This window comes from Podarcis muralis, chromosome 13, assembly GCF_964188315.1.
Source record: "Podarcis muralis chromosome 13, rPodMur119.hap1.1, whole genome shotgun sequence".
Classification (NCBI taxonomy): Eukaryota; Metazoa; Chordata; class Lepidosauria; order Squamata; family Lacertidae; genus Podarcis; species Podarcis muralis.
Genome location: NC_135667.1, coordinates 28,929,833 through 28,942,715, shown reverse-complemented (window position 1 = coordinate 28,942,715; position 12,883 = coordinate 28,929,833). Strand labels below are relative to the sequence as shown.

General features: G+C 45.6%; 1 protein-coding gene across 8 annotated transcripts in view; it reads left to right on the top strand.

Moving 5' to 3' along the window:
* The window catches only part of MED24 (mediator complex subunit 24), a 53,211-nt gene that overhangs the window by 25,154 nt on the left and 15,174 nt on the right, over positions 1-12,883 (top strand). For 5 of the 8 annotated variants that reach the window (XM_077917286.1, XM_077917285.1, XM_077917284.1 and 2 more), the window contains exons 11-17: positions 689-771; positions 3,187-3,273; positions 4,124-4,156; positions 5,714-5,825; positions 7,653-7,795; positions 10,773-10,810; positions 12,401-12,483. In XM_077917286.1, the coding sequence (XP_077773412.1) occupies positions 689-771; positions 3,187-3,273; positions 4,124-4,156; positions 5,714-5,825; positions 7,653-7,795; positions 10,773-10,810; positions 12,401-12,483 (579 nt within the window). The remainder of the gene's footprint in view (positions 1-688; positions 772-3,186; positions 3,274-4,123; positions 4,157-5,713; positions 5,826-7,652; positions 7,796-10,772; positions 10,811-12,400; positions 12,484-12,883) is intronic. The other 3 variants (XM_077917289.1, XM_028701527.2, XM_077917287.1) reach the window with 1 other exon arrangement.

The following is a 12,883-nucleotide window of genomic DNA, read 5'->3' as shown; positions in this document are numbered from 1 at the left end:
AGTGTGTCTGCAGGGCTTCAGTTTACTTAATCAAGTGGTTCAAGCTTCTACACCACAAAAGGGGGGGCGTGGAGAGAAACAAAACAACCAACCCTTTAAGTTTGCTGGAATATTTTTTTTTCCTAGCTTGTTCAGTGGCAAATTCTGTAGCATGAAGCTTGCCGAAAAGAAATTACCAGGAGCTAATGTTCTTAGTATAGGGACGCGGGTGGCGCTGTGGGTAAAAGCCTCAGCGCCTAGGGCTTGCCGATCGAAAGGTCGGCGGTTCGAATCCCCGCAGCGGGGTGCGCTCCTGTTGCTCGGTCCCAGCGCCTGCCAACCTAGCAGTTCAAAAGCACCCCCAGGTGCAAGTAGATAAATAGGGACCGCTTACTGGCGGGAAGGTAAACGGCGTTCCGTGTGCTGCGCTGGCTCGCCAGATGCAGCTTTGTCACGCTGGCCACGTGACCTGGAAGTGTCTCCGGACAGCGCTGGCCCCCGGCCTCTTGAGTGAGATGGGCGCACAACCCCAGAGTCTGTCAAGACTGGCCCGTACGGGCAGGGGTACCTTTACCTTTTTAATGTTCTTAGTGGGCTTATTGGGATGCACTGCCTTGGCCTGTTTTTATAGAGGATTATGGGTGGGGATTCCAGTACAGCATTGGCAGACCCTTTGGATGTAAGGAAGAAAATAATTGTGCAATTGCAGGACTTCACTGAAGATGTGAATTGTGCCTTTGAGTTCCTTCTGAAGCTGACGCCCCTTCTGGACAAGGCTGACCAACGCTGCAAGTAAGTTCCCCTTCTTCGTGGCCCTTCAAGTAGAGAGGACAGAGCCCAAGGGATTTTCCTGCTTGGCCTGGGAGTTCTTCTCTCAGTTTCACTCCCATGTTTATCATGGTCTCTACTCCCATGAGATGCCACTCTCTTAGCTGCCAGCCACCATCCTTTGTCCTCCAAAGCTCCGCTCCTTGAATCTCAGGGTCTAACTCTTAGGGAGCTTGGCAACCCTAGTGTTACTGTCAGGATGAAGGCTGCTTTTTAAATTTAATGTTGTTGTTGTTTGATATATTTAATTGAACACAAAAAAATACAGCAAGTGACTAGAGACAGGACATAAACACATCATTATTTCCCCTGATTGAACCAAGTTGAATAATGAGCATTGAAGACTAGGTTGGAGGGATATTTTGGCCAAAACCAGTTTGCTATTTGGAGTAGGGGCACGGTCAAGGTTGAGATGAGAACAACCTGATAGACACGGCAGAGTTGAGCAGGGTTAGATAATGGGAGAAATTGCTGAGGTGGTTGTCATCCAGAGGAAGTTAAATGGACCAACTTGTGAGGGAGGTGTGTTTGTTACTCAAGCCGGAACCTGGTAGAAGCTCTCTGAAGTGGTCACCAGTCACAGAAACTGGTTTGGTTAGTAGAAGGGGCCTGTGGGAGGACTGGGCCTCTTCTTCACTGCTCAAACCTACTCCCTGTTTTCTTAACACAGTAACATTCCAGATGTTGATTGGTTGACTGCGTTTACTTACATGCCGCTGTGTCCAAAGCGGCTTACACCAAGCATTCAAAGCATTGTAAGAGAGTGTTGGAAACACAGATATACAAAATACAGAACAATAGCACTGACAACAGAAAACTAGAAGCTAGCACAGTTTAATCTGAAATGGGAATTTTTCAAGGAAAATTCCCTGTTTTCCCCCTGCTGGGTGTGATATAACAGGAGATTAGAACTGGGGGAAGGGCCAGGGAAAGCGGACAGCCTTGTAAACAGAATTCGCCATGCATAAGTTTGCTGCTGATGTCGCAATTAGAACTGTTTGTTCTGCATGATAGATTAAGACCCAAACTCCCCAATGTGTGAAGCAGTCGGTGTCGCTCTTGCATAAAGTAGTATTTTGAATCAGTTTGGTCCAATTTTCTTGTGCCCAGCTCTTGAACGCTTTGTTCTGTTATGGAAACATAAGCACAAACTTGAGGTGGTTCTTTCTTAACGCTTAATCCTTCAACCAGGGCTGGATGTGCTCTGTGCATGATACATGATAAATTGCCTGCCTATGAGCCGTAGGGTACAATGAGCAACTCCTGGATTCTGTTCATTCTGCACTCCTGTGGTCTCAACTTGCAAGTGCAGAATTGCATAATTCAGCACCTTGAGAATCCAGATGTTTGTTTTAGGTTTCTGGTGGGTTTTTGGGGGTTTTTTGAGGTGGCATGCCTTTAAAGTAGCCTTGAAAATGGGTGGATAGAGGCTCAGAAACGTTCAGTAATTAGCAACCTCTCTCTCATGGCTGGCAGGAAAACTCAATAGGTTATGCAAAGGAAGTGAATGTACACATGCAAATGTGCTTTGTTTACAGAATTGAGCCAACCAGTTTGGTTGGTCTTGTAGGTAGCTGTGTGGTAATGGGAAGAGCATTGAGCTTGGATGGAGGAGACCAGGGTTCATTTGCCTGCTCCTCAACTAGGAAGCTTGCTGGGCAGCACTGAGCAAGCTTCTGTCTCTACCTGGAAGGCATTTGTCTGGCTAAAGTGACATATTCCCCATGAAAGCAAAACTTAGGAGTAGCACAGATAAAAATGCAAAACATACTGCAGCAGGCCACTTAGGCCTCTAGAGACAAAGCTGGATCTGTGGCCATTCTCAAAATGCTAACCAATCCTTGGGTGGGGAGCACAACCCCCTTCAGGACAGGTTGAGCAATTTCCTTACTGGGCCCAAAGCAAAATTTAGAGCATGCAGGTGTCGGTCACTGAAACCACACATATCCTTTTTGACCTTTTGAGCCTTTCAGCAGCGGTTGCTTCCACTCAAGGTTTGTCCTTTCCTTAATGCTGTGAAGACTAGAAAATTGAATCCTGGTATCCTCCTTTGTATTCCTCCTTTCCCCAATTGTTACTATATTTGCAATGTCAAAAATGAAGCTCAATAAAAACTCTACCAATTTTATGACAGCTGAAACGCAAGGACGTTATACCCGATCAAAGAGAGGCATTTTATCAGGGGATTCTTTCTGTGCCTCCCAGTTATATTCTTTCACCTTTACTTGTATTCCCACCATCTCTTCCTTAACTCACCTTGTGCCATCTAGTGTCCTTCCCCAAAAGGTCCAGCGAGAGAACAGTCTGTCTCCATTATGTACCATGTTTGTTCATACATTTTTACACATTTCCCCCCTCTTTTGGTGGTTGTTCTTCCAGCTGTGACTGCACGAGCCTTCTCTTTCAAGAATGTGGCAAGCAGGGTCTGCTCTCCGAAGCCAACATGAACAACCTCATCGCCAAACGGTAGGCTTATCTAGCTTTGCGCAAAAGGGGCGATAGGCTAGGTGCAGGGGCAAAGGCGCATGTAGTGGTTGCTTCAACATTTCTTGAGCTTCTGCCCCTTAACTTGTGGGGAAGAGGAAAGGAAGTTCTTGGCTGCCTTGAAGACGTTCCCCCAGCAGCCATGCATTATTCTCAGCTTCTCTAAAACCATGGGCGAATGCATGCGATCAACTTATCAAGTGGTAAATGCAAGGAAGCTTGCCCATTTCCTAAATGTAAGCTTAAAAGTGCAAGTGTACACAAGTGACTGTGGCAGGCTTTGTTTTAATCTGTAGCTGCTGTGGCTTCAGCCTCATTTACTGACTTGCTCTGCTGCAGTGGAGGGAAGACCCTCTGTGCCTTGCGGCAGCGTTTTGTCACTAGTTCTTTAGGGAAGTGGATGGTTAATATATTCCCACAATCTTAAGGGTTTATTCATACTGATAATAGTGTTGTTGTTTCAAAGAGGCCAGTGAAACTTCTCGCCCTGTCTTTCAAATTTTCTTTCTCTTAAGGGGAAAAAAAAATACGGCTTTTTTATTTTTAAAAAAATGATTGCATTTCATTTTAAGCTGGCAAAGTCATTAAATGCATTGCTTTTTAAGCCTGCGAAGCATCTGCTGTGCTTAATTTCACACCTTTTAAACTGGTTGGGGGGGGAATTGTATTCTCCCTCCCTCCCCACCCACCTCTCATCACAGCACAAACTGACGCCTTAGCAAATAAACCCTCAGACACACCGTAGTAAGCTGTCCAGTGCTGATTTAGTCTTGTTTTATTAATATGGATTGGGCAAGGATGTACGTAGACTTTTCCTTCCATTTTCTTTCAGTTTCTGCTCAGGGTATCCAGCCACAAACAGCTTGTGAGTAGGAGTTCTGTTTGCATATTAAAAGGTTGCTCCTCGACAAAATACACTAAACTTAAGTTAATAATTTTTTTTTAATTAAAAAAACAAAACCTGTCAGAGGCTGTAGATATTTCAGCATGTTTAAATGATAAACAGCACTTGGAATGGATATCTGAACTCTTTTTAAAAAAGAAACTATGGCAAAAAAGCAGGGGAGACAAAAATCTTGCTTTGAAAGACAGCAGTAGCTGTGAAATGCTGTAACTCAGGGCCTGTCTTCCTTAGTCCAGGTCATATTTGCCTGCCACAGATTACTAATACAGATGACCAGTTTCTTAAGTGGGGACTGCAGGCCTTCTTCATCTGTTCTTCCAAAAGCCCTGCAACATTTTGCTCCCCCTCTCCTTGAAATCCTTCTATTCTAGCTTGTCATTGCAAGAATTCTGTAGCTAAGAAATAATACAGTGGTGCCTCGCAAGACGAAAAGAATCCATTCCGCGATTCTCTTCGTCTAGCGGTTTTTTCGTCTTGCGAAGCAACCCCATTGGCGGCTAAGCGGATTAGCGCTATTAGCGATTTAGCGCTATTAGCGGCTTAGTGGGCTTAGCGGCTAAGCTGTTAAAAGGCTATTAACGGCTTAGCGGCTTTGAAAAAGGGGGGGGAAGCGGGGGGGGGAATGGCGAGACCCGCAAGACTTTTTCATCTTGCAAAGCAAGCCCATAAGGAAATTCGTCTTGCGAAGCGCCTCCGCGACGGAAAACCCTTTCGTCTTGCGGGTTTTTCGTCTTGCGAGGCATTCGTATTGCGGGGCACCACTGTAGTTCCCGAGTTTGCTTCCCCACCCAACCCCTCCACCACCCTCTCAGTTGCGTTTCCTTTTGTGCCATGTCTTTTTTAGATTGTAAGCCTGGAGACAGGGACTGTCCTGTCGCCGACATAGCGAGATGAGTGCCGCAACCCCAGAGTCGGTCACGACTGGACCTAATGGTCAGGGGTCCCTTTACCTTTACTTTTTTAGAACAAAAATGTTTCAAATAAATAAGCTGTAAATGTGGGGGAGCCTAGCCACAGGATAAGGTCTTCAAAATTTAGCACACATTAGAATGAGTGGCAAGTGGATGGGCGAATTCTACCACTTTTTCCTTAATACAGACTGGGGATGGGATACCTATGGTTCTCCAGATGTTGGACAACCATTTACATCACCCCCTGACCATTGGCCACACTGGCTGAATCTGATAGAAGTTGGAGTCCAAAAGCTTCCAAAGGATTAAAGGGTATAGACCATGCAAAACCATGGTAGAAAACTTTACCACTCAGTCAGTTTGTCATCTGCATTGAGCCCACGGGAACTAGGAAGTTTTGTTTCTGAGAACCCACAGGTTAAATATGCTAACCTGAGTCAAACTCTCAGAAATTAAAGGTCATTGCCCTGAATTTTCATCAGAAGTTTATAGATATGTGAATTTTGTACTGGTGGGGTGGCCCTTATAACAAAGTATTCCACTTTCATTAAAGAGCTCTTTACCCTCTTATTTCAACTTTGGGTATTTTTCTTCTGACCTCACCCAGGACCGCTGATCGGGAACATGCGCCACGTTTAAAGTCTCCCGAGAATGCTAACATCCAACCCAACCCAGGCCTCATCCTGCGAGCGGAGCCCACCGTCACCAACATCCTGAAAGTAGGCACTAAACTTGTGATGGCATCTTGAACACAGAAACTGGATTACCTTTATTATTTTTAGTACTACTGCTGTAGTAGTCTTTGGTGCTACTGAAGTCTAGACCAGGGGTAGGCAACCTAAGGCCCGTGGGCCGGATGCAGCCCAATCGCCTTCTCAATCCGGCCTGTGGACGGTCCAGGAATCAGTGTGTTCTTACATGAGTAGAATGTGTCCTTTTATTTAAAATGCATCTCTGGGCTATTTGTAGGACTTGCCTGGTGTTTTTACATGAGTAGAATGTGTGCTTTTATTTAAAATGCATCTCTGGGTTATTTGTGGGGCATTGGAATTTGTTCATTTCCCCCCCCAAAATATAGTCCGGCCCACCACATGGCCTGAGGGACGGTGGACCGGCCCACGGCTGAAAAAGGTTGCTGACCCCTGGCCTAGACACACTCCCACTGAACTCGGTGGGCCTTAACCTCTGTGTGGACATGCACAGTAGTTATGTTTTGAAATGATTATGTTTGGCTATCTTCCCTTGAAGTTGCTCAGAGCAATGTTTCATCTCAGAGCTGTTACGAGATTAAGGCTACAAACTGAACAACCCCACTTACCTGGAAGTGAAGCCCACTGAGTTGCATCCAAGTAGACATGGTTTGAATAGCACTGTAAATTAGGTTGAAAGAAAGTGTCTTGTCTCTGGCTGATAGCAGAGCTTCACAACTGGGGATTTGAACCTACGCCTTGCATATCAAAGTGTATCAAATGACTTCAAGGCATTTTGGGGAAAGGGACAGGGCACAAAATATCCTGGGACAGTGGTCAGCTGTTTGGCACAAGAAGCCACTTGAGTAGTTTGTCTGTGCTTGTATTAGAGAGAACACAGCAAAACACACACTATTCTGTTGTTATGTCACACCCATTGGGCTGTCACACATAAATCTGTGGTGGCTTTGCCCTCTGGGACAAAGTGACACAGGAATTGGGGGTGGCACACCAACATTTACCAAGTTAGCAAACAGCGTGACCCTAGACATAAGGTATCTGAAAGTATAGTTTATTGGAGAAACAAGTGCCAGTTTTGCTACTCTGAAGGTTAAGTACAGCCAGGCACATTTTTACAAGGCCTGACAAACCTTTATTGAACATGTAACCAAAGAAACAATGGGTAGACCCTCATCTGAAGTATACAAATGCCTCTGGAAAGACATCCAAGAACTAGTCTTGGAAATGCAATCCAGATATATCTGTTAATTCTCTGAAGACTTCTCTATGTATCTTGTTACCTTCTTGTATGTCTTGATACTGCTTGTAAAGACAATCAAGACAATCTATGGTAAGTTACGCATTCTGTGTTTCCCCCCTCTTAGTTGGTGCTTTGTTAATGTGTGTTGATTGATTGCGACTTAGTCATATTTTTTCTTTTTAAAAGAATGGAACCGGAGACATTTCTGTGTTAATTCTCTTTCTAACATTGGACAAAGCCTTCACATTCCTTTTAGCAATCGATAAATTTTCGCCTTTCTTTAGTTCAGGGATTCCCAAGCTGTGATCTGCGGACCACCAGTGGTCTGCTGACTTCATTCAGCTGGACTACAGCATGGCCACATTCATCTTGAATTTTAATTGTATTTTTATTTCTTTTTTATTTCTCATATTGCTTTTTTTTGTTTTACAATTTGAATTCTGTGAAACGGTGATGAATACCCACGGGCATGTAGTTAAGTTGCTAAGAACTGATTTCTCTTTACACAATTCTCTGTAGTTTGTTCCCTGCCGGTTACCAATCGGGAAACTTCATCGACTCAATTACTTTCTTTATTTATATCTCTGCTACTCTAGACAATGGATTCAGATCACTCGAAAACCCCAGAAGGGCTGCTGGGCGTCTTGGGACATATGCTCTCTGGGAAGAGCTTGGATCTGTTGTTGGCAGCTGCAGCAGCTACAGGGAAGCTGAAAGTCTTTGCCCGGAAATTTATCAAGTGAGTGGGTCTGGATATGATTGGCTACTGCCTCCTTTCAAGTTGGGGAGCTGGAGTCTGTCACTACGGTCACAGAGCGTGCAAGTGCTAAAACACCCACCCACAGTTCGGTTGAGCTGCTGCTGTTCGTTAGAGCTGGAGCACACACAACTGGCCAATTAAAAAAAAAAGTCTTTATTAATAGGAAAATAAAAATAGTAAAATAAAGTAAAATAGTAAAAATAAGCAATGGGGTATTAGCTCCGCCAAAGGCATGATGGGGAGCAGCAATGGCTGGGAAAAGATAGACATACATTTTACAAGGACAGGAAGGAACGCCACCATCAGAATAATTGTCACACACAGGAGGAATAAGGATATAGTTTGAATGCTTCACCCATAGATTTATAAATCATTTAATGTGTTAAGATGAGTGGATGTCGTTAATATTACAGTTGTTGTATAACGGATTGTTATTTTGGATAGAAAGTAATTGAGATGAATAAGATTTGGAATGCAGAAAAGTAAATAATCAAACCATTAGTTCTAGCACATGCAGGAGGCCACCCAAATTTTATAATTTGACATTTGAATGATTGGGATTAGTAATTGTACTTTGATTTGGTATTGTTATAATGAGGCTACCATTGAGTTATTGTAATTGAAAACTAATAAAAATTATTGGGGGGGGGGAGGTAAAAATAAAGTGAAGTAAAATAGTAAAAAGAAAAGTAGCAAAAATAAAATAGAACAGAACAGATATGCTCCAAGGCTATAGTCTCACCCAGCCTTGCACTTCCAATCCTGAACTTGGGAGAATGAAATATTGTGCTGTTGTCATTCAAAGGGAGTTTGCAAGGCTGGTGTGCAACGGCTAAAATGCAGTTGAGCATCCATTGGTTGAGTGTGTTGGAATCTGTACCCTACCTGGCTTCTGTCTACATAGGATTCAGGCTGTTTTTAGATCCTCATCAGCACTTCCAGGCACAGTTCAGTGGGGGAACCATTGCACAAGGTGTCGGAGTAAAGCGCCCCCAGTACAAATCACTCTTGATCTGGAGTGCCTTCTTCCAACTTCCTCCTCCTGCAGAAACAATGAGGCAGATTCTTAGAATTCCCATTTCACATAGATGGGAAACTGAGGTGGTGGCTGAAGCCTCGGTGGCATGGTAGGCTGACCTATCCCACAGCAAGAGCAGCGTGAACAGTGTCAGATCAGCAGTTCCCGTTAACGTTTCTCTCCCCAGGCATCTTGTGAAACACTTCTCATGACATGACATCACTGCATGTTGTGTTCCTCTGCCCTGGGAGTTGGGAAACTGGAAATACATGTTGACATAGTGACTTAGGTGTTGTTGGGGCAGCCCAATACAGATCTGCTGCTTTCAATGGCAGCCAGGTGGCTTCCCTAACGTTTAGCACTGGCCTTGGATCTAAACCTTCAAGCCCGTAAGCCAATCTATCCTAACAGAACACAGGCGCTATATGTATTTTAGCGGTAAGGCTGTTTTGCTTTTCTGCATTCCTGCCGATGACAAGAGATCAACCCCCTGTCTCCATTCCTCTTCTTTTATTCCACAGCCCATCCCCAATTCCATGTACGGCTGCTGCATTTTTTTCTGAACCCATTTGTGTCTTAGCTGAAGGGGCTATTAGGTAGCCGCTCACGAGGCTGTTAAACCTCCCACAAGTGGCTATTTTACAAGCACACTCAGGCCTTTCTGTACTTGAGCAAATCAAGCAAGATTGTGGGGGTGGGGGGGTCTTCTCCCACCCGTTATTAGAAGCAAACAATTCTCCTGCAGGGTAAAGACAGATTTGTTTTTGATGTTGCTGCCAGGAGGGGGAACCGGGAATGGGAGGTGGGGCTGGACTTATCTTTCGAGCCATGTGATGGTAGATTTCTGTCACAAGACTCCTGTCTGAATAAATCTACTCCACTCCTCCACGTATAAGCTGCAGGCGTGCGAGCTCTAGCGCTGCAGTATTGCTGCTGTGGCCATGTGTAGTCCACACAAGTGTGGAATATGATACCGAGTATGTAATTTGGCATCCTATGTGAGGTTGAAAGCGAAAGGCTGTGCCATACCAAAAAGCAGGGCTTTCTTTCAGCCAGAACTCACCGGAACTGAGTGTGTCTGAGTTGGTGGGTTCTGTCACCTATGTGGCGTGTTCCGGCAGCTCTAGCACTGCAGTACCGTGGCGTGTGGCAGAGGCTGTGGGCGGCACATCTGTGCGGCAGAGGGTGGTGGCATAAGGCTCCGGTGGTGGGGCAAAGAAGAGAAGCTTTCTTAGGCGATCCCACCCCCTAACAAAAGCTCAACAACTTGGGTGCTCCTCCTCTTCTATCTAGAAAAAAAGCCCTGCCAGAATGTCAAAATGTTTGCATTATGGGAACTTGGCTTGCTAGATGAGCCACATCTGGGTGGGAAAGGCCTGAATCTTTTCCAAAAGAGTAAAGGCAGGCTAAGGCTGCATCCACACTGTATATTTTCAGAGCATATCTAAATCAAGCCCCCCCCCCCCCAAAATATGGGCACTGTAGCTTACCCACAGCAGAGCTACAATTCCCAGCACCCTTTACAAACTTTAGTTCCCAGGATTCTTTGTGAGAAGAAATGTGAATTAAATGTATAGTGTGTGCACAGCCAAAGAGGAGAAGAATGGAGGCGGGGAATGGCTAAGAAGGTTTCACCTTGATTTGATTGGTACAAAGAAGAAAGGATGGGGCAGCGCCCAAATTCAAGTCCCACTTAAGAGGTGCATTTAGTCTTGCCAAGTTGCTGCCTTGGTTCTTTTTATCATCTGTAGAATGGGAATGATTGCGACCTGGTTTTTAAGTTCGTGTTGTGTTTCGCACAGCAAGGTGATCAACATTTTAGAAAGCAAAAAAATAAATATGTGGGGGCAGTTATGATACTTGGTTTGGTCCCTTACAAAATAAATGCAGCCTTAGCTCATTTCCCCCCCTTTTCTGTTCCTTCACCTTTCATTTTAGGCTTAATGAACTTACCAAGCACATCAGCGGAGAAGGCTGTAAGTCCCTGTTGTCTTGCTTTATATCTTTTCTTTTCAGTCTGATGTTACTGCAGCTCCTTCCTGAGGCTCTAGATTTTTCTGCGTGTTAACTGGAAAGTCTGGAGGGGGTGGGGAAGAGTTGAAAGTGAGCCATGGTGCCTGGCAGCGTAGGCAGTGCCAGCGCAGCATTCCTGATGCAACAAGGGGGGCATTCAAGTTATGACTGGGGCCTCTTTGTCTTTTGGGCTACCACGTGCATCCTCCCGTTTCCCCACCACCCCTGAGAATAGTCACTTTGTGCTGCTTGGTGGGGGACCTCGGCCCTGGGAGGGGAAGGGTTAACTTGCAGCTGTGGGCTTGCCCTCCCTCTCCTCTCCCCTCCCTCTCCTCCCCACAGTCCTCTGAGCGCCCATACAGCTCAAGTCCTTTGGATGGAGTGATGTGTGTGAATCCCACTTAACCCAAGATAAGGATTCTGAAGGCGTTTTTGCATGTGATTAAATGCACAAAAGACCCTCTGACCTTCCACTGGACTGATGGGAAAGGGAGCTCTCTTTAGCCATTGGCAGTTTTTGTTTCCTCCTTGTTCATTTTTCAAGATGTTTGGAGTGCTTTGAAACTGTTAAGCTTGGTCACACCCTCAAAAGGGTTTGATAAAAAGTGGGGAGCTGGAAAGAGGGGCCTGAGTCCGATTTTCATTAGGGATGTCCATTGCTCTGTTCCTGCTGCTTTCTATGATTACTAGAAGGCCAGTAAATAGATAGGGACGCAGGTGGCGCTGTGATCTAAACCACTGAGCCTCTTGGGCTTGCCGATCAGAAGGTTGGCGGTTCGAATCCCTGTGACAGGGTGAGTTCTTGTTGCTCTGTCCCAGCTCCGGCGAACCTAGCAGTTCGAAAGCACACCTGTGCAAGTAGATAAATAGGTACCGCTGCGGTGGGAAGGTAAACGGCGTTTCCATGTGCTCTGGTTTCCATCACGGTGTACCATTGCGCCAGAAGCATTTTAGTCATGCCGGCCACATGACCTGTAAGGCTGTCTGTGGACAAACGCTGGCTCCCTCGGCCTGAAAGCAAGATGAGCACCACAACCCCATAGTCGAATTTGACTGGACTTAACCCTCCAGGGGGTCCTTTTTAAATAAATAGGGGTTTTTTTTGGTGGGTGTCATTTATATATGCATATTTGGAGGAAAGGCAGAGAAGAAAGATGCATGTACCAAAAGCCCAGTCAACAACACTGTTTTCAAAAGATGTCTAAAAGAAAGCAGGGTCGAGCCCTGCCGGACTTCTCTTGGCAAGGAGTTCCACAGGGCAGGGCCAGCCCCAGGCTAAAGGCGCAGAAGGCATATGGGATGAGGGACTGCCAGAAGCGCCCCATCAGAGGCTGTCAGTGATCAGTGTGGGACGTAAGGACTCAGGAATGGAAAGAAACCCAAAAACACAGAGCGAGAGAACTCCTCTTGTGTCAGTACAATGAATGAGAATGTAGTTGCAGAGCACTTCTTATGCACCAGATGTCGTTAATGGTCATAATAATTTACTGATATATCTCTTGTTGTTGTTGTTGTGTGAACTTATCATTGTGGGTTTCCTCCCACTTCTCTAGCCAAAGCGGCATCAGTCAGAGCACTTCTCTTCGACATTTCCTTCCTCATGCTATGCCATGTCGCCCAGACCTACGGCTCTGAGGTAGGGTCTTCTCTACGCTGTACAATACGGGGGCAAGGGAGAGGTAATGGTGGAGGAGAGGTTCTCTGCATAGGCACAGAGATGTAAGTAAAAGGGGGTTCTTCTCTGAACATGTGCAGTGTACCTTCCGAGCTTTCCACTCTCTTCTCCCCTCCCCCTGTGAGGAATATTTTTAATTTGCTTTGAGTTTTGTCGTAAGCCACCCTGAGAACTTGGCAACAGGGTGCCATGAAAATGCCATAAGTAAGCAAATGGGGTGGCCAAAATCCTGACAGTGAGAGCTTATTCTAGGCACGGGAAACCAGGTCCCATGTTCATGCCCTGCATGTGTTGTCCCTAACCTCTCACTCACTAGGTGGCGCTGTTGCTGTGGTCGAGGGCTTCATGATGTCTCTACCCT